The 22,725-nt window shown below is 33.5% G+C and overlaps 1 protein-coding gene across 1 annotated transcript in view; it reads right to left on the bottom strand.

Annotated features, from left to right (window-relative positions):
* Positions 1-14,976: 14,976 nt before the first annotated feature.
* Positions 14,977-22,725, bottom strand: part of LOC149411020 (neuroligin-4, Y-linked-like) — a 556,662-nt gene continuing 548,913 nt past the window's right edge. Inside the window, exons 11-12 of the mRNA XM_089647354.1 lie at positions 20,903-21,021; positions 14,977-18,052 (exon numbers count right to left, since the gene is read on the bottom strand). Of these exons, the coding sequence (XP_089503480.1) occupies positions 16,938-18,052; positions 20,903-21,021 (1,234 nt within the window). The 3' untranslated portion in view covers positions 14,977-16,937. The remainder of the gene's footprint in view (positions 18,053-20,902; positions 21,022-22,725) is intronic.

Genomic DNA, 22,725 nt, shown 5'->3' with positions numbered 1-22,725 from the left:
CTGGCCATCTTCAAATCAAACGTAAACAAGACTTAAAGCTACCTATCGTGTTGATCTAAAAAATAATTACTGTTGCTGTTATGAAATGTATATGTAAGTGTTTGTATGTGTGTGTACATGTTTGCTTGTAGGTGCATACATGTTCATTATTCTTTACTTACAGTGTTGTGTTCATCAATGTTGTGTTTGTCTGTAATTAGTGATAGTATCAACCAAGTTTAATTAATGTAATTGTATTTCGAGAGCTTTGATATGAATCACTGTTGACAAACCTAAGAGAAAAAAAAATATAGGTACACATTATGAAATATTAATATCTGTAAATTGTTCACTGTAACCAAACAAACAACTGTTTGTTTAAATAATAAAAGATAAATAAATCACCACGCTACCTCTCAGGGTGAGATTAGTCTTAATTTGGTGTGCTGGTGTCCTATCATCAACTCAAAATATGTCATTTCTATTTGAAGCAATTTTTAAACTATTCTTAAAGGTACAAGCTTTTCAATTCTAAAATTAATATGATATTATGTTGTTGAATTGCCTCGAATCACATAACTGAAACGCAATTCGTTTGGAACTGTTCCATTCTTATGAATAATTTAATAAAAAGTTTGCGATAAAGAGGCTCGTAGCGGCAAGATGCCCTTTTGAAAAATGATCCTTTGAGGCTAATAAAGTTATTTTGTTACAACGAAAATAATTTAATCTTCTTGCCTGCTTTTGATGTCGCTGTAAATATTAATTTGTCTTGACAAAGCCCTTTGCTCTTATTTGCTCTGAGAGTGAATTTAAAAAAAAATGCTTCATCGTGTTTAATGTTCTCTGTGAAAAGTCATATTGCGTGGGTGTGCTTTTTATGAGATTTTCCATTTTGGGAAATTGTCGCTAAAGAAAACGTTGAATTAAATTTGTCAATAGGAGCAATGCCTTTGGCAAAGCTTTTGGCGACTGCTTAACCCTTCAGCTTTTAAAATCTTTTTACCAACATGTCCCAACGACATGGTGAAATTTTTTGGAATTTTGGGATGCTTTGGGTGTATCTTAAATATTCTACAAATTGAAGTTGTCGTTAAAAAAATACCATTTTAGAAACAAAATAAAATTATCTTTAAAATTTTTTATTTGAAATAAATAATTGACAGTTCTGAAAAATAAATTTTTAATACCAAACATGGAAATGCTAACAAAAAAACTAACAATTACATTTTGACTCGGAACGCCCTTAATTTTGAACGAATTCGATTTTTATAAAACACATTCATTTTGTGTAGGTAATTAATTAGTAAAAAAAACTGTCACTTAATTTTTTATGTCGTTTATGCATCAAAAAATATAAATTTCAACTGTCAATGAAAAAACCCCTCCAATTCGTAATCATGCATTTTGATATTTTTTTAGTTTACCCATGTATCGTGCATAAATATAATATATAAACTGAGAAGAATAATTATTTCTCTTTCCTATGTCGATCAAATCCCATATCTGCGCATTATATAAAAAAAGATAAAAATAATTTTATAATTAATGGACGCCCCGGTCAGAATTGTCCTTCAGAGGCTCTAATTGAACATGATGTTTGTGGCTAGTAATGTCCTTCCGAGGCCTGGAGGGTTTTAAGAGAGATTCTATGCCTAAGTTTTATTTTACGTTTTACTAGTTGTTGGTGAATGAACGAACCCGGCATCGCTAGAATAATAAATATTTTTTTTAATATTTATAGATAATTAAGTATAGATAACAGAAACAAAGGGAGAGACCAAAATGCAAAATCTGATTCATTATACAGACATATTAATTTTTTGCCCCTAAAATGGACAACTCACTACTTACAACTTTGAAAAGAACATCAATTCTTATTAATAAATATCAAATCTAGGCTAATATTAACTGAAATAGATTTTTTTTATATATAATTTCAGTTATTTATAAATAGACGATACAAATCAAATATGACCAATGGCCATCCCAAAACCAAAAACTGTAATTTCTAGTTTATTAGGGATTTTAGATGAATGCCGTCCTATTTTTTTTAATAAGATTTGATTACAAAAAAACATAATACGATAATTTATAACCATACCTTAAAATTAAATTAACCCTGCAAACTAAATTTACTCTGTTGCGTTTATATTGGAGATGATTACGTTTGATTTGTGGCGTCATGTACGTTAAGGGACTTATTTTACATACTTTAGTTGTCGTACGTAGCTGTCCAATACCTACCGATTTTCAATGTTTTTAGTTGATAAAGAATGTCACCGGAGACCGACATTTCATTTCCATTTTTTACTCCAAACGATGTCAGGAATCACTAGTTAAAGTAAGTCAAGTACGTCCCTTAACAACCTGTATATACATCGTCTACCTAAATATATTATTATACGCCGGTTCAACGTTGATGTGGTAAAGCCGGTCTTAATACTGGTTTAAAACCGTTTTAACCAAACAAACGCCATGGTTACTAGTCAAGTTTTTCACTGTTCTAACCTCACTCGCCGTGTAGTATTGACAATTACTAGAAAACCCCAAGGCAAAAAGTTGTTAACTTACATTTTCGTAAAAAAATGAGTTAGAATGCTCTCTAAACTAATTCGCATACGCTCTTTCCAATGAACACCGTGCCAGAGCTTAAAAACGGCAAGAACATGCTTAAATCAATGTGATGAACATGTTAACTACGTGTTTCTGTGACATTAAGTTGATAAAATCACGGCAAGAACTTGTTGACTACTAAGTTAGCAAGTTCTTGCCGTAATTCTGTAATTAACGACTTCTTCCCATCTACGTTGGTTTAGATTTCTATGGTTAACATGTTATTCACTCACTTTAACGTTCACCTTGGTGGTTTTAAAAAGTTTTGCAGTGCGTGTTTTTTTATTGAAAAATCATCGAAAATTAGTTCCAGAGGTGAAAAAATGGTGAAGATGTGTCAAAAATTGATCAGGGAATCAGGTAAGCTGTATAAAACATTATCGTTCATCTTAATTTATCCTTAAAATAGTTTGAAAATGGGTCAATCATTTTTGTTTTGGTGTTTTTCTGTCTTAAAGTCAACAATTTTTTATTGTAATGCTTATTAATTTGTTTCAGGAAGTGTTCAAGAGTCCACTAATTTAGTACAACCTGAGAAGCATTTAGAAATACCTCAAAATAATGTAATTTTAATGGATGGTAAATACAACAAAAAAATGTTTTACTCTGTGACTCTGAATATTCTTTTATGTTTTCTTATGTTTTGAATTCCTTCATTAATGCTTTACAATATTGTTTCAGAAGGTGTTCAAGACTCTTTGACTGGTGTTGAGTTTGGGATATTATTAGGAATATCTCAACATGATGTCATGTTAATGGTAGGTAAACTTAAAAATACTTTATTGTGAAACTAAATTCTTTTGAACATTGAACTAAAAATGATTATTTTAGTGTACTTTGTATTTTCAGAAGATAATCAGAGTAGTCTAGAGTATATCGCTACTACCACTGGTACAGGAAATATAATTTTGGAATACGTACAACAAGATGAGATACTCAATACTTTAAATCAAACTGGTGAGTTTGATTTAAAGTATTGAGTAAATTGTACCTCGGATCCGATTTGTCAATCCCAAAACTGTATAAGCTCTATAATATGTTTTGTGAAGAAAAAGAGAATGCTCTGTTTCGTTGAATCGTTACACTAGGATCTTTACAGAGGATTTCAACTTGTCGTTTGGTGTGCCTAAGACAGACACTTGTGGAACTTGCGATAGCAAAAAATCTGACCAAATTCATGTAAATATGTACAAAGCTGCATTCGAAATGCAAAAACATGATAAGAAAAAGGCATCTGAATGTGATGAAACTTGTTTCATCACATTTGATTTGGAAAATACGCTACCTCTCCCAAAGATATCCACAAACGTGGCTTTCTATTTAAGAAAACTGTGGCTCTATAATTTGGGAGTACATTGTGTGACAAAGGAGTTAAATAGGACATATTTACATGTTTGTAGTGAAAACGAAGGGGGCAGAGGGAGCGAGGAAATTGACACTTGTTTAGTGGCCTTTGTCAACACCATGCAACTTCAGAGCAACAAGTCTCACCTTATTGCTTGGAGTGACTCTTGTGCCGGTCAAAACAAAAATATATATTTGATTATGTTCTGGCAACATTTAATTCTAGCAAAAAAATTCAAAATAATTGACCATAAATTTCCTGAGGTTGGTCACTCATATATGGAATCTGATAGAGATTTTGCATTGGTAGAAAAAAAATAATAGATGCCAGTCCATTCAATCAGTGGACCAGTATGTAAATTTAATGATGTCGGCTAACACAAAAAATATACCCATCGTGACAATGATGGCTGATAACTTTAAAGAATTAGGGCAGCAATTGAACTTTATACACAATATAAAAAACACTATCGGAAAAAAGGTTAACTTTAAAAATGGAATTCGCTGGATAAGAGTGGAGGAATTCGGGATTTATAAATATCGCGAATCACTCTCCGAAGAAGAGCCTTGGAAAGAAGTGGATCTTAAAAAAAAGATGTGAAACATTATCTTCACCGCCAATGATGTCATCAAAAGTGAGAGATAACAAATAAATCGATGCGGCCAAATGGAATGATATCCAAAAATTGTTACCATACCTGGATGAGGTTTTTCGTGGATTTTTTAAAAGTCTCAAAAAAAAAATGACACATGCTCTGCTACCTTTTATTTTCAATAATAATTATTATTTAGTTACTTTATATAAAAAAAAATGTTTAATTTGTTTGATTGAATAAAACAACAAGAATTTAACATGTTCTTGCCTTTCAATTCTGTATCTTCCTTACCTATCCCTGAAGATGGCATGAACATGTTAACTATATTTTTTTGTAGAAAACATGTTTATTTTAACTTTTCGACTGCAAAAATATTTAATATTACTAGATATAATGTAAATTTGGTTTGTTTACTACACCATGAAGGATCAGTACATTGTATATGACATTCAAATAAAAAAAATATAAGGCAAAACGAAAAAGTCTAAATATCTCAAAAAATGCCTTCAATGTAAGTTAACAACTTCTTGCCTTGGGGTCTTACTAGTATATTATTATTTTAATGTGTTAAATGATAGAAACACGTTTAAAATTATTACAATACCCATAGCTGGGGTAAGTTTATCAATTTGGATTTCAATCCAAGACCTGGCTTTGACTTTTAATTGCATTACATTGTGTTATCTGCCGCCGAGCTACGATCAAACTGTATGTACTATCATAGCGACTGAGCCAAATAAAATTATAGACTGTGAATGTACAAACAATATTACGAAATAATCACATCTACCCTCAGTGGCGGGGTACGACTCAGGGTAGATGCGATTTCAATAGTATGGATCCACCATATTGACAACACTTTTGGGGGCGTAGTTTCGTACTATTAATGTTTCATTACCCATCTTCCTTGTTTCTTATAACTATGGTTATAAATAACCATGGCATCATTTTTGCTGAGGATATTATTATGAAAAAACAGCACTGCTGGTCGTCAAATACAGAGAAGGACCAAAAAATATTCCCCCACAATTTTTGAATGGAGATCCTCTCATAATAGTAGAAACAACGAAATATTTAGGGCATATCATCACCAACAACTTAACTGATGACAACGAAATCGACAGGCATAGGCGAGCACTGAGCATATAAAGTAACATGCTTAGTAGAAGATTTTGACTCTGCAGCCCGCAGGTGAAAAGGACGCTATTCTCAGCTTTCTGCAATACCTTGTATACTTGCGAGCTGTGGGCCAATTTCAAAAAGCGAACCATGGAAAGGCTTCGGATTCAATATAACAATGCTTACCGCATAATGTTCAGACTTCCAAGGTACTGCAGTGCCTTCTCGATGTTCATGGAGGGTAGAGTTCCCGGCTTTGCAGCCTTATGAGAACCAGGGTAGCAGGAACGAGGGGAAGGATCAAAAACTCCAGAAACGTCCTCATCATCGAATGCCGCTAGACCTCTGGATCGAGCATCGAAAAACATTGGAGAAAAATATTGGCCCCCATAATTATCGCTCCAATATACCAATAAGCTTACAAGAAATGTAAATGTTTTATGATAATACTCTCCATTCTATATATTTCCTTTTACTTTTTCTTATGTTTTATTTGCATTATCAAATATAACTTACATTTTATATTTTATTTTATTTGTACTTACTTGAATCTCTGTATGTAACATTGTAGTTATTTTTTATGGAATGTGTGCGATTGCACTCACCTCCCCACATTCTGCAATAAATAATAATAATAATTATTATTATATCGAATGATATTATATAGATATTATATATTTAAACAATCATGATCGAAACAAGGGCGTGGTGTTGTGACACCACCCACCACTCAAAACTTTCCAACCAACGGTCGCCGATCTCGGTCGGCATTGACAGCCGAATTCGCTACAAGAAATTGGTCCCAGGACTACCTTTCCGTCCAAGCTAGTGATTAATGACTCGGAACTAACTATAATATTGATGAATGAACCCAATATTGGAGTTCAAACCGTCAGGCCTAATTTAAGTCAACCAGAATTCATCCAATACGTCCGGGATAATTAATAAGCGACAAATTTAACGTAATTATTGAAATATTATTTAGCACAGTAACGCTTCTATTCTAAAAGTTGGTACGGCTGCCCCGGAAACATTTATTGGATAAAAAAACACCTCTGCCATATCTGCACAAGTCATCCCGAGTATTTCGCTACGTTTACTGATTCAACAGGGGTGCCCGGGTTCATCGGATGAAGTTTGTTGAGGATACGCCTATCCACCAGCTGCATGGCGTGCTAGATCGGGAGAGGCTGCTTTGGGAAGACCCTTAGACGTCTGAAACTGGTCTCTCGACCTATCAACTTGCGTCGCAGCCGCAATAACATATATTCATATGTCCGTCATCCCTGGACACATTGACTCTTAGATTCCCACCTTCTTCCTTTCTTTCTTCCAATCCTTTCACCTTCCCCGAACTTCTTCTCCTTCCTTTCCTCAAAAAAGACCTTCCACACAACATCCCAAAAGATGGCATGGGCTCTGAGTGAAATTATTTCATTGATGGCCTCCTGGGTTGGTGCAAAAAAAAAGTCATCGAACTGACTGCAAAGTTTCTACTGTATTATGTACGAATATCTCTTACTGTCTTAGGACGGGTTGTTTCGGAAAATTTGGACAATTCATCAAATTTCAACGTTAATTTTCGGGTTCTGTGAAAGACTTATTCAAGTTCTGTTTTTATATCATTGTAGGCTAGTTGCTTGACAAAACTGAAATAAATACAGAACTTGAAAAAGTCTTTCACAGAACTTGAAAATGAACGTTGAAATTTGATGAATTGTTCAGATTCTCCGAAACAACCCGTCCTTAGTGTTTTAAATATACATCAACTCCATTTGAAATTAATGGTAACACATTTTTATACAAATACGATAGTAAAATACTCTAACAATACAATTACCCTACCAGAAATACAATCAAACGACACTACAATGTTCCTTCACTTCATACTACATAAGCACAAAGATGAAAATTAATCTACCTAGCTCCTTAAATCTTCAACCTTTCCCTGATATCTTAAAAACTAAAGCCCAAATCCGTACTCTCAAAATAAACTCTATGGATCCTTATATTCTTATTATCGGTAATACATTTCAATCATAACACCCATTCTTTCAACACTCTAACCACCTATCTCTAATATCCCTTCATACATATCTTATCCAATTTACTAAATTATATTATTATGTGAAGTATTTATAACTAAATCTGAATTATGTAATTTAATAACAATTATTACATGCATATTATGAACAATTTTTAATCTGTATACTTCACCCGTCGTAACATAAGGGCATCCCTAGCGTAGCGGGTGAAATATAACTAAAAAAAAATCATCTAGCAAATATATTCATTTTGTAATTTTTTTGAACCAAACTATTCTTGTAGGAACTGTGTTTTATATAAAAAAAATAATTGTTAACGCTGAGATGATTTGCATGTAGAGCGATCAAACAAAAAAAGAGTGGTGCGAGGAAGACATGAGAACAAATGAATCAATTACTTGATTGGGGCGTCTACATAATTGATAAGCGTGAATGAGAGAACGTAAATGAAGCAAGGATTGTACGACGTACGTCACTATAGATCGTGTTGATCTCAATACCCTGCACTTACCCCCAGGAAACGGCGTGATGGTTAGGTACATTTGATACCTACATTCAGACACAAGGATATTCGGAAATAAGTTATAACATCAAATGAAATGAGTTTCAGTTGCTTAACAAGCACAGGTTTCTCAGAATTTGCCGAACATTTAATCAATACTAACCACACATTTAATAAAAATACGGGAGTCCAAATAATTCATAAAAATAAAATAGGAATACGCCTGAATAACTTAGAAGCTTTGGAAATTTCTAAATCAACGAAAAATAATTCCCAAATTATAATAAACAGATAGCACTAACCAACAGCCCGATTTTAAAGTTGTTTCCTTGCTCCAACCTAACCCGTAACCCCCACCCTTCCTTTGGTCCTCCCCCAACCCCTCCTTCTACCCCTCCCCTACCCCCTACACCAACCAGTCTCTGATGTTCTCTCCCTCTACAACATACTTCCTCTTTCTTTTATGTTTATCTTATACCTTGCTCTGTATTATAATTTAGTATTATATTTTATTGTCCTGAAGAAGATTGAGTCCAATCGAAACCGGTCGACGAATATACCTCAAATAAAGTGGTTTAAAAGTATTTGTTTCATTTTGTATAATGTCAAGCCACAAAGTGTTTGCTTTCTCCGTTGCTTTGTTTTAGTTACTGAACATATCAATAATAATTACCTATGCCTACTATTTTCACTTCATAACATTATTATTCTCATTTTTTAATGATAAACTAATATTTGTAAAACAAGGTTTTTTTATGCATAGCACAAAGGATATTAAATTATTATAAGCAATAATTAGTCGATTATTTTACAAGCAATAATTATTCGCCTGAAACACTCATCCACCTTGAAAAATCTCCTGTCAAAAGATACATGACGCCAACGGGACTCGAACCCGTGTCCCTTCGATTTCCGGTCGACAGCTCTGACCACTGAGCTATGGCGGCTTATCTCTTACCCGCGAAATGATTCAATATATACTAGTGTTTCATTCAACAATTACTGCTTGTTACATTTTTTCACATCATTTTTTCAAAACATTAGTTTACCAAAAAAAAATAATTAATAATTAGTCGCTTGAAATATCCATACAAATTGAAAATATCACCCGAGTAAAAATAAATGCCGCAGACGGGAATCTAACCCGCTCCTTCTGATGTCCGGTCAGGTGCTCTGAGACCACTGAGCTACGTCGGCCTATTTCGAAAACTGCTTATTATATTTAATTATTGTATAAAGCACACGAGAAACATTCATTATTTAATGAACTTTATTAATTTTCTGTAAAACCTCCAAAGATGCATTGTGTAATTTTTTCGTATTTTCGTACTTTTAATTGTTCAAAAATTGACATTTTCATTTTAAGGGATAAGGTAGTCATTTTTTTTAAAATACCTTAGTACCTCAGGCTTTTCACAAAATTTATCATGGTTTATCCTGTGGGTGCGTGCATAATTAGTGTAATTGCTTCGTGTTAGTTAGTATGGAAATATCACGTTTGATATAAATTGACAGTTACGTCAATCAAATGTTTTAAATAATACACTTTTTCATAAAACTACAGGTGTCAGGAAAAGAAAACACAGGCGTGAAATTCACGAATCAAATATTTCACAATTACCGAATACAAAAGGAAGGAATAAAACTTGGATGAAATTACATGTACTGAGAATTATAACTACTTAATTTTTCAAGCACCAAATTTGTATACGAAGAATTTGTTGCCGTCGAGTGCTTGGATATTTGATTGCTAATCTGAAATACATATTTTCTGTTGGTGGGAGTTTTAGTCAAATGAAAATTACTGTAATTACAAACGCCAAAAATCTCTTTTTAACTGTCGGGCTTAAAACTAACTGTGTGTGCTGAATAAATTTAATGTTAAAAAAACAAAAGTTCGGTTACGTTAGGTATTTTATATGTGCGAAGTTTTGGGAGGTATAATTTTCTGCGTGTGTAATTTCGTCCATTTTAAATTCCGATCGCGTGTCTGATAATAGTATCTGAAATTTACGCCTGTGGATTCAAGTGCAACAATAGTGCAAAAAAAGCACAGGTATATATTATGTTATTGTTTTTTCTTTGAATTGAAGAATTGTTAAATACACCTCTTCATCTAACTGTTACAGAATTTTTACATGTAACCGGGAAAGGCTAGGGCCGTAGCACTGCTGGGAGTTTTGAATTAAGACAGTTGGAGGTAGAATACCATGTAATTAACGTTAAAAAAAGGAGAAATAAGACAACGTACTACATGAGAAAAGAAACATAGATTCTTCTACAATATACAGGGTTTTCCAATAAGAGGTGTTATTTTGAATAGCCCGCTATTTCGGTATATGTTTCTTTTGAAGCTGTCATTTTTTGACATTTGACAAGTAAAAACTACGCCATTAATAAAAATGAAACAATAAACGCTTCAACAATGCACTGAAATTATTAAAATTCACTATAAAAATGGTGAAAATTTGGCAGAGACGGTTCGTAAAACTCGAAAATTTTTGGTCGTCTTGAAGCACCTTGTCGGACCGCAATACAGAAATTCGTGAAAAATTCGAGCTTTTCGGACAATTTAGTGATGTGAAGACTAAAACCCGTGCACGTCGCTCAAGAACACAAAAGAATATTGCTGCTGTAGCCGAAAGTGTTGAAGTAAACCCAGGATTGTCCATTCCTCGTCGTTCTTTGGAATTAGGCATTCCACAAACGTCATTACACCGTATTTTGCATAAAAAAATGTGTATTAAGGCTTATAAAGTTCAGTTAACACGGGAATTTAAGGCGTCCAATCATCAAACGTCGTGTTTTTGCTGATTGGGTCCTTGAAATGCGTGAAAATGATCCGGAATTCCATCGAAAAATCATCTTGAGTGATGAGGCCCATTTCCACCTCGGTGGCTTCGTCAAAAAGCAAAATTGTCGCATCTGGGGCTCGGAAAACCCAAGAGTTATTGTTGAAAAGCCTCTCTATCCTCAACGTGTGACTATTTGGTGTGGTTTATGGTCCGGCGGAGTCATTGGACCTCACTTTTTCGAAAATGAGGCTGGAGCAACAGTAACGGTGAACGGATTGCGCTATCGAGAGATGATTAATGATTTTTTATGGCCGGAATTGGATGGTATTAATCTGGACAACTTTCAACAAGACGGCGCTATGTACCACACAAGCAACGAAACTATTGATCTTTTACGATTGAATATCAAAATAACACCTCTTATTGGAAAACCCTGTACTTATCAATTTTCTTTGTAATTTTCCTACTAAGAAATCGTAACATGAAAAGCCAGTTCTTTTTAGAAAGGAAATAAATTTATTGACTCGAAGCCTATACTCGTCTTTGAAATAAGACTCTTGTTTTGCTTTGTTTAATTAAAGATAATACTGGAAAACGAATTCTAGAATAATTATGAAACACTGAAGAAATATAACTACTGAATATTCCATGAAAAGTCCAATTAATATCAACTCATTAGCTTTTCTGATGTTATGGTTAATTTTCTAGGCACTATGTAGATACTTATACTTATGTTCCGATTAAAAGCGTTTCAATCAAATTAATTGTAACTTATTTGAAAGGTAACATTGATAGCTTACTTCAATGAAATGCGTTAGTATTTTTAATATTATCAGCGATTTCGCCTAAGTGAGGTGTGTGACTACGCTTTTTATGTGAAGAAAAGCAGATATCTTGGTATGTTTACTGTAAAAACATTTAAAAAACAGTAATTTTTCTCACTTGTCTGGACTGTTTTACAAAAATTTTACCTAAGGGCAATAATAAAAGGTGCAACATAACTAAATGACCGGTTCGTAGCTGGGTTCCAAATTAATTCAATTTCTCGACTGGCTAAGTCCTTCGTCACGACCCAAACATCACTTTCCAGTTGGTGCGATGGACATGATATCTTTCTCAAAAAAAAAAACAAATTAAGATAACGTGGAAAAGGTGCCGAAAGAGCTTTGTTTAACAATGATCATTCTCACTCTAATTGGCAGAACATACTTATGGCTTGTTTTATCAATCAAAACTGAGCGAATGCTGAGCTAAGGAAAAAAAAATACTGTAAGCAGATGACTTGACTGTCATGATAACTAAAGATGGTAGCCTTACTGTACATTTATGTAACCCATGTTTGCCATCGGATCTGGAAAAATTTCATCCCAGTGATGAAATGGTTCCAAGCACTTCGACTGTAGCCACCGATTGTGTTCTGCTGACTGCTGAAGACATAGGTTATGATTCTAACTTGTTAAAAATCTTCCACGACCTAACAAATACCTCAAACCTTGCCGTTGAAAACACCGCCATCTTTACTTGTAATGAAAAAGACCTTCACCAGGAGCAAATAGTTACTGACCAACTCTCGGCTAATATTATAAAAGTGCCTAACAAAGACACGCCTTCAATTGTTCCTTATGCTGAAGAAGATTTACACCTGGAGTCAACATCTGCAGTCTTTTTCCTCAGTATTCTTCTCCATACCAGAACTCGGTTAAAACATAAATAATATCTTCGAAAGAGGCTTCTCTTGTACCTTCCACTGATGGGATAAACCTGCAGCCTATAGTTATTAGACCAAACAATTGTGAATTAGTAGTTGGTTCCAAAATTTTATCATTAGGTAATTAGTGTTAGATGGACATTACCACCTTAGTTGATACATTCAACTGTTGGCATTGAAAAACATCAATAGATGAAATAAATGATGAGAAGATGAAGATACTCTAATCTACTAATGGTACCAATGTCCCTCCCTTATTTTACATTAATCCAACACAGGAGACCCAGAGAAAAATAATTTCCCAGTGTTTTTTTTAAAGATAAAAAGGAGAGGAAGTTCTTGGAAGGTAAAGCGTATGTGAGTAGGGTAGGAATCCAGGGATCAGTGAGTCCAGGAGTGACGGACATGCGAATATATATTATACGAGATCAGTTGGAGAGGATAAAGAATCTCCCCAAACCAGCGTCCCCCAATCTGGCACGCCATGCAACTGGTGGGCAGTCGCATCTTAAAAATACCTCTCCTAATGAACCAGGGAACCCGTGCTTAATCATCATACGTATAGAACCACTTGGGGTGACCCATGGCTGAGGTGTTGGTAATCCCATAAATGGTTCCCGGGAATTAGGTATATAAACCCGTCACCAAATTGTGATTTTCTGATGGATACAAGGCTCTGCTACCTGTGAAGACATGTTGTGGAACCAGGAAATACCAGATATACAATGACAGCACTGGTGAATTTTATCAAAAGGGTCGGGTTACTCTCAAAGGCATGGGGTAAGATGGAAGCGTAACGGCCTCATGGTCTGAGTGCTCAATGAAGAATTTTTAATACCGCCCAGGTGAAAAATGGCCGTGCAATTGCAAATACAACTAGATATTGTTATCTAAAGCTATCTGGTGATGGTGTGGATTGTAAGCTACACAGAAACATCAGGGAATTAATTAATTCCCTATGAAAAAAGAAGTTGAATACAAAAATTCACTCTGCAGGCAGCGTAACAAATTATCATCCAGCCACCAAATACATAAAACAGAGAACTCACCGAATATATAACTCGCATTGAGATTGGCAGCAATTCCTTATGCTCAAGGTTAATCTCCAAATTCGGCACAGGGACGGCAATCAGCACAATAAAACTTGCTTTTTCACCATGAAATAATGATCTGTCACGACAATCTCTCAAGAGAGTAGAATTTTTAATAAATTGAATTAACACATTGTAATTCAAAAAGTACTCTCACTTTCTTGTGACAAAAATATTTAAATCTTTTAGTCTTAAATCGACAAAAACAGGAATAGTGGTGCCCTCTTTTGTCAAACAATATAATTCAGATGCATCCAGCTGCTTAATGCACAGGCAACTGAATTTCATTGTCACCCACCTGCAGAGCTAAATCTACACAATAACTGACCAGAGATGTCTATCCTGTCCACTATTTTTAATTTTAAGTTAACCAATTTTAAGTCCACTGCTTCTCCACTATCTTTTATCCAAATTTCTATTTTCCTATAGGGATTTCTCTGGAATCCTTGAGATCTTCTGTATGAAGGGTGCCCATAGCTCCAGCGGCTCCGGATAGATTGAAAAATACAAAATATTTTTATATTTTATTTTACTTCAAATAGGTAATTCTTTTTTTTGTCAAATAAAACTCATTTAATTCTTTAAATAAAATTTATTTTAATGATATTTTTACCTAACGATCTCAAGATGAAAACAGAAAAGAGATAGGTATTAGTATAACTTATCAATAGATATCAACAAGAAATAGATTGTTCAGTTATTACATAGAGTGGTACATAGTTTATTATTTACATTTCAAATACAGTTGAAGGAATATTGGACAATATTTAATCAATAAATATTTACAGATATTAGTAAATTTATTTATGTCAACAAAAAAAGCTAACTTTTTACAGATACAAGTAATTTTTATTAAATATTATTCGTTTCAATTTTTAAATTTTGTCTAGGAATAGTTGTACGGCAACATGAATGGTTAAAAAATATAAAATTTTATTTTACGATTTCGTTTAAAAAAAAAAAATTGTAACTTCAGACTAAAAAAAATACTCACTTAAATAATTGAATTAAATTTAACCGAGTAAAATTTTTTCTATTCAAATTTATTCGACTTTAATTTAATTGAATTAGATTAAATCGTTATAATGTAATCGAATTAAACTTAATCGAATCAAATGTAATAAATTAAATCTTTTTAATTTAATCTAATTAAATTTAATCGAATTAAATTCATTGAATTAAATTAAATCTAATTCAATTTAATCGAATTCAATTTAATCGAATTCAATTAAATCAAATTAAATAAGCAAGATGAGGCCTTTGCTTGTTAGCAATTGAAAGAAGGTGATCTTGATTGGATGTTTTACCAAGTTTCATGCTAAAGTTTTGGAATAAATAATTATACCCGATGAAGAAATGTAATTTGTGAATTTAATATCTTCTTCCGGTTGATGAATAGTTGCTCAAAACCCCATCTGCAAGGTGTATTGTAAACTCGAACTAATACAATTAACACGTGCAAAACCTTAACGAGTTAAATGGGAAAAGGCTACACTTCATTATTTAGAAAATCATCAACCAAAACGTTATAAAGTTGTTTTTTTTTCATTTCATTAATTCTTTTCTTCATTTAATTAATAATCAGAAAAAATGGAGTATGATAGCAAAACACGGTGTTTGTTTTTTTGTCAATTGAACGTGAAAAAAATATTTTTATTTGAACTTAAAACATTCAACTTGTGACGTAGTCGGAATTTTAGAGATGGCGGCAAAATTTTCGTTTGGTAACCAAACTTATCGACAGGTTTCGTAAACAACAACCTTCAATTATACAGAATTTAATACAATGTTTGTCTTGAAAACTTTTTATTTCATCAAAAATATTTGGCTGCACGTGTTTCAAGACAGGTTGTTTCACAGAGTTTGAACAATATTTCATCAATATTCAAGTTCTGTGAAAGTCACATTCAAGTACTGTTATTTTCCAAGTACAGTATGCAGCAAAACAAACAGTGCAGTTTTGAAGAGCCAGTACATCTCGTGTGGTGAGAGTAGGAACTTGGAAAGGGTCTCATTGTGTCGGGAAGGTCGTGCCATTTTCAGTCGTTAGCATAGCCATCCGCACCTTTCTTGAAAATTGCCGTTCTTTCCTCGCCATCCTGCGGGCCTTCCGACTGCAATTTGCAACCTCCTCCTGTGGGGCTACCTGAAGGATTTTTTGATGAACATCGGCCTCACACTCAGGATCAAATTCGGGAGGAAATGCTCCAAAATGCGGACCAATACCAAATAAAATAAAATTAACCCCATTTCTGTCAGTTGCGTTTTTTTAATAGCACTTCAAAAACGCACCATCTGTTTTTACACTCTCTATTTTGACGCACCCTGTAATGTAAAATAAACTCGTCCTAAGTAAGAACCAATTACAAGAAACACAATTTATATTTTCAAGTATAATAATATTTGATTTTTTTTCAAATACCCCATTCCTTTTCCAGAGACATCCATTCATAAATAATATATTAATATGCAGGGGTTTTATATTTATACAAAGCAATTTTGTTTAACATCACCGAACAATGGCGTGATATCGCAATGACGACAAGTATAATATATTTTTAAATGAACTAATGGTAAAACTTTTAAATCGTAACATTTAAATTTACACTCGAAAACCTTTCACCATTATTGTTAATATTTATCGCACCAAATTTAAACAGCTGTAGAAAAACATTTCATTAAAATTTTGCGTCTCACAGATTTTTTTCTCCACTCAAATTATTTTGTCACATTACTTCGAGCGTAAAATATTGTCTCTTTCCGCTAGATTGAGTACGAGAGTAATTTAATATTTTCAAAATTTATATCGAAATCCTATCATGCAAACTTAAAATTACTTCGGAGTTTTTCGTCCGCTCACGTCAATAGACAAATATTTCTTTTCATATCAGTCTTGATAATATGTATTTACAAATTTCGAATACACCTTAATCACTTGTTAAATTTGTTCACCGCAACAAATTATTATTCATAAATTGGTAACACTTGATTTTTATGTACATTTTAAGATATTTTGAGAAGTCCAAAGTACAATTAATAGATCAAATCATCGAGGTATGAAAAGTCTGGCTTTCGATTTAATTAAATCTAGTTTGATGCTTTATACTAGAACATCTGCGGCGGAGTCCACCGCATATTTGTCTCAGACATTCATCTCCGGGATTGTCTGGTTAGTTCTCGCCGAGTTCTGGTTGCAGGCTTTCTTGTTCTGGAACTTGTGGCTTGGGGCCTGGACTTGAATTCCTGGAGGAGTCTTGGACCTCGGAGGGGGTGGGGTTCTTGGTAAACTCATGTGCATTGCCAGAGAACCATTCGGTGGGTGATTTAACCCTGTTTGCTGGATATCAGCCAAGTTTTGTTGGGGGTTGTTTATGAATGTTGTGTTCTTTGGCAAAGTCATACAGTTCTGGTTATACATTTGATTTCCTTGCTGTTGGTAGCTATAGTTCATTTTTCTTGGCAGAGTCATGCAGTGGCCTTGATTTCCCATCTTTTGCATCTGCGGGCTAGATTTTTGCATCAAGTTTGTCATCTGAATGTTTCCGTGGCAAATATTTTGACAGTTTTGATTCGTAAACTCGGTTCCTTGGTTCCTTTGTACGTTGGTCATCATGATGGTGTTTTTATCTTGATGATCGACATCAACAATAGCGCTTGAGCTTTGAGAGTGTCCGATGAAGTAATGAGGATGTTTAGTACTAAGGTTATCAAAGCTGTTATTGTGGTTTCTTTTTTGCTGTTGTTGAAGACTTTTAACTTGAAGCCTCGTTTTGTCTCTTTGATAGTAAACTCCTGCAAATATAAGGACGTTTAAAATCAAAAGCGAGCATCCAATAGCAATGGTAACACTCAATGCTGTTGAATATGCTGTATATCCTGCAGCTTCTAGGTTGTTGGTAGTTGCTTCCTGGGTTACGTTATGAACTGGATGATTTCCGATGAATGTGGATCCTGAGCGTACAGAGATGACGCTAACGCACGTTGTGACAAGAGTATCCATTGTAGTCTGAGGAAGGTCCAGAGTAATGTTGGTAAGGGGTCTCCTGTATAGTTCCAGTGTGGGGTCGTAGTAGGTTGTTCTGGTGAGTGGGTCGGGTCTGACCGACCCATCGTACATATCTCCATCATTGTGGTTGCGGAAGAGGTTGTGTTTGGCGATGACATCTTTCATTCCTGAGCGGTGAAGTTCTGGGATCAGCCGTAGCCAGACTGAGAGCTGGTGAGCCCGGAAGTGATTCTTCATGCGGGGTTTCATACCTGATAAACAGAAAACCAAAATTTAAAAAAAATACTACTAGATAAAAAGGTAACGGTCTCAACTGGGAATCGATCCCAGGATTTCTGTCATAAACATTTTCATTTGTCATTTTTTTTATCTCATTTTTCAAATTCAGAATTAAAAAAATTTTCCTAAACTCAGTTTTCTTGTATTAATTATTTATGATTACATTAAGGACGGGTTGTTTCGGAGAATTTGAACAATTCATCAAATTTCAACATTCATTTTCGGGTTCTGTGAAAGTCCTATTCAAGTTCTGTTACTATATCATTGTAGGATAGTTGCTGAAATAAAAACAGAACTTGAAAAAATCTTTCGCGGAACTGGAAAATGAACGTTGAAATTTGATGAATTGTTCAAATTCTCCGAAACAACCCGTCCTTAGTATTTGTAAGTGTTGCAAGTTTCTTTTCATAACAAAGTAACGATAAGGTGTACGGAAATATATTATTTTTAATTTTTTTAACATTAAAATATAATTATATGATATCATGGGGGCAGATGAATACTTTATCTTTAAAGTCGAAGGTTTCTAAATTTATTTCGCACGACTTTCGCAGTATGAACTCAATATTAAATATATATTAAAATATCAGTTTTTTTTATTTATTTATCGTTTCTTTACATTGTATTTTTTTTTAAGTTAGAATTTTTAACCTCACTAGGACAAGCCTGTGTTGAGGTTAATAATTTTACAAAATAATAAAAAAATAGCACAAAGATATTAAGATAAAAATATTGTTACATTGACTTTTCTACGAATTGGATACCTACATAGTACCTATCAGCCTATTCATTACGGTATAATGTTGTAAACATATAGGGTGATCATGATATTTAATTGCAAGAAAAATGTAACAAATTAATATTTTTAAAAACATAGCAGTAAGAAAGAGGGAAAAAAATCATAAATAAAAAGAATAGGATGAACAAAATAAACCTATTCAAAATATTATACCACAATTTAAAAGGACAAAGATGAAAGAATATATAAATGTACACAAGGAATTCGACGATTTAACGTGATCTGGAAGGCTATTAAATAGAAGTGGAGCCTGGTACAAATAATGTCTCTGCTCAAATGAGGATTTAGTTATAGATAGCATTTTTACGTAGCGCCGCTCCGACTATTGTTTTTGACATGGAACTGTTATTGGTTTATTTATTTTTTAATATCACGCCCAACTGGTCTTATACATGTTTATTTGTTTCACTAAAGAATATCTAAATAAGTAAAAAAAAAATTAAAAAAAAAAAAAATACTAAAATTGAAAAGATAGTAGATTGAGACCACATAGAATAATTTCTTGGGGAGGAGCAACAAACTCGGCTATCAATTACATAGAAACCGCACAGAAAACGATCTTAAAGATAATACTAAAAAAACATAGACTGACTGATACAGACCAAATATTCAAATATTTATTACTAGATATACGCAAATTATACGTTAAAACACTACTAAACTACATTTTTGACAAAAAAAATAATTTTCAACATACACAAAATAACACTAACAGACCAGTTAGACAAGCGTACAAAGAAAACTTAAAAACTCCGACAATAAATTCAAGCTTTGGACAAAGACACTACCAATACCATGCTATAAAAGCTTTCAACACTGTAAAACTTGTAATTAAAATTGAGGATAAAAATAAAAATTGATTCCCACACAAAATAAATTAAAGAACAAAAAAGACAATATTACCAAAATGTCATAGCATAAAATAAAAATAAAACCTACACGTAACACACAAAACCAATATAAACACACATCACTCACAAACACACAAGATTATTTTCAATGTTATTATTTTTTAATCTTAAATATATTATTATTTTTTTTTAAATTTTAAATGTATTTTTTTCTCTTAAAATGTATTATGTAGATTATATTTTCATATTATAAAATGAAAGCCTCAGCACGGGCAAGCCACCCAGTGAGGCCTACATTACTGGAAAACTTAAAATGTAAAAAAAATAAAAATAATTATAAATTATATGAAATAAAAAAGTCAACGCAGAGCTAGGCAGTAAGTTGCATTAGATTTTACATCTGCTTTCCTAATAAATTATGTTTATATTTAGTGATTGAAATGTTAATATGTCAACAACATCCTTTTAATCAGTACTCAAACTCTGTATACGGTGGACGGGAGTATACATTTGTGATGACGTGTTAGAGTTGTCACAATAATACGGTAGGTATTGCCTCGATGATGGTTGGCGAGGTATGTGGAGAGAAATCGAGTGTAATAGTTCTATGTTGCTAATTATTATATTTATATAAATAAGTTAAGATTAACATTAACTGGCGGCCTCCGTGGAAAGGCTCTCGACTAGCGATCCGAAGGTCGCAGGTTCAAATTGCAGTTATTCAAATCAAACAATCATTATACATTTATTTGACATACTAGATTATTTTATAGTTATTTTTTGTAATATTAATATCAATGAATAAATAGTTTTGTTCGTAAAAAATATTTTTAGAAATCATATTAATATAATATTGAATTGAATCATAGGTACAATATTGTATTTGTATGCCTCTCTCGAAGGAAATGAGTTTTTTTACGAACAGAACTATTTATTTATATTCATATTGTGTGTGTACGGGCGCAAACAAATAATTATTATTCCCATTGTTATTATGTTAAGTAATACCTTCCGAAAAGCGTATTACAAAAAAAATTATATATATTTATAAATTTAACGCCATATATGAACACGTAGATTATAACGAACGTCGCGTGTAACCTTCTATGTTATGAGTTCAACTCGATTTGACTCCTGAAAGTATTTTGAAAATCAAATGTATTTTAACTTACCTATCTCCAAATACTTCTGGTGTAGGGTATCGTACTCATCCCAAACTATGCTTTTGTAACGATTTCTCTCCCTCGAGATGGGGAGAACTGACTCTTGACGATGGTATTCATTGGGATTCCTGGAACGAAAGAGATTTATTTATATTAGATACATAAAACAATCAACAGAGGGACTCAACTGCTTAACTATTCTGCATTGACCATCGACAATTTTAACGTCACTTACAGATAGTTAAGCAAACTATCTTTTGACGCCTGTCATAAAATAGTATAATTATCTCCATGACCTTTTAATCTTACATCTAACCTTCTCCGTAATATATTGGTGTATAATCGTTTTATGGAGAACATGAGTAAATACATAAATTTTTGTATCACTAGTAATTTTGTAAACAGTTGTTGACCTTGTGTCCAAAAAAGTATATATGAATATCACTGATTTAAAAAAAAAACACACAAAATTTCCTTTCAAATAATACATTTTTTAAATTTAAATACCGCAGAAGAGTCCTAACTGCTCAAGTAAGTGAGACTCTTACATCTCAAAACGGGGTATGTTGTGAGGCTGAACGTAGTTGGAAGGGGAAAGAAATAAGACGAAGAAGGTCAGGAAGAATCTGACTATTCAGATCTGGTCACCAAACACGGCTAAAGCCATTTCAAGCAACGTTTCAATTCTGAATGCTTGTCTCACACCAGGGCAAAACTTAAAATATGTTCAACTCTGGAACGTGCCGCAAATATACCTTCTATTAATCTAAATGATAAAATTTGTGAAATAATTGTAGTATCCTGTAGATTCACCTTAAAGGGGACTTGGGTTCAGGATTGTTATAATACGTAAGGCTGGTTGAATATTTACAGAGATCGTTTATTGCTTGTTAACTGTGAGACTACAGAATACCGAATGGCAATACAGACTACCGCCGAAGTGCTCCCCGCACCTCGCGGCCCGTAGGTAGGTACCGAGTACCACATTCTCCCCCACTTAAGAGGAGAACTCCTACCAGGTTTACATCTTACCTGAGCCTGTTTACAACATATTTATAGAGTTATCATATATAGCAAAATTATAATAAAGGTTGTTACACATTAGTTTTTTCTATGCCGCAGCCTTCCAGTCCAAGGAGACTGCCACGGTGGTTCCTGAAACAGAGGAGAAGACCCATTAGCCCCTTTCCGAAAATAATGGGAAAGGTCTAGGTCTGATACTCTCATATCAGAGCCTAGATCGTCACTATACACTTTTTCACGCTCTTTAGGATTCCACCTTACACTCATTGGTGTCAGTTGATCCTCATGTCTTTTCCAGATTTGCCCTGTGTCTTTTATGAAAATTAAGTAGGTATTAAATCCAATTCTTTTTTTAATGATACCTACCACCCAACCTTTTTTTCCTCTAAAATCCTTAGTCATCACCTTTTTCCCCACCACAAATATATTCATATTTCTTTTCTTAGATTTATAACTCTTTTTCTGATTTTCTCTACTAACTAATATTTTACTCTTTACTTTATCCGACATACACCTCTCCCCCCTCCTTTCCGCAATCGCTGGAGAAATGAAATCAAACACGGACCTTAATCGTCGTCCTAACATAGCCACCGCTGGCTCTACACCAGTCGTGATATTTGGGGTATTCCTATAATCAATTAGGAATTTTGTTAACCTATCATCGACGTCTCTCGGTAACCCCCCATTATGTAAAATCTTTTTAAAAAAATTTTTACACGTTTTAACTCCGTTTTCAGCTAATCCATTACTCTGCGGATGATTCACAGGAGAAGTGATGTGCTGGATTTTTCTATCTTTACAAAAACGCT

Source organism: Hesperophylax consimilis, chromosome 26, assembly GCF_061612785.1.
Source record: "Hesperophylax consimilis isolate HC1 chromosome 26, BYU_Hcon_1.0, whole genome shotgun sequence".
NCBI lineage: Eukaryota > Metazoa > Arthropoda > Insecta > Trichoptera > Limnephilidae > Hesperophylax > Hesperophylax consimilis.
The sequence above is the reverse complement of the archived record's forward strand: the minus strand, read 5'-3'. Positions and strand labels throughout refer to the sequence as shown.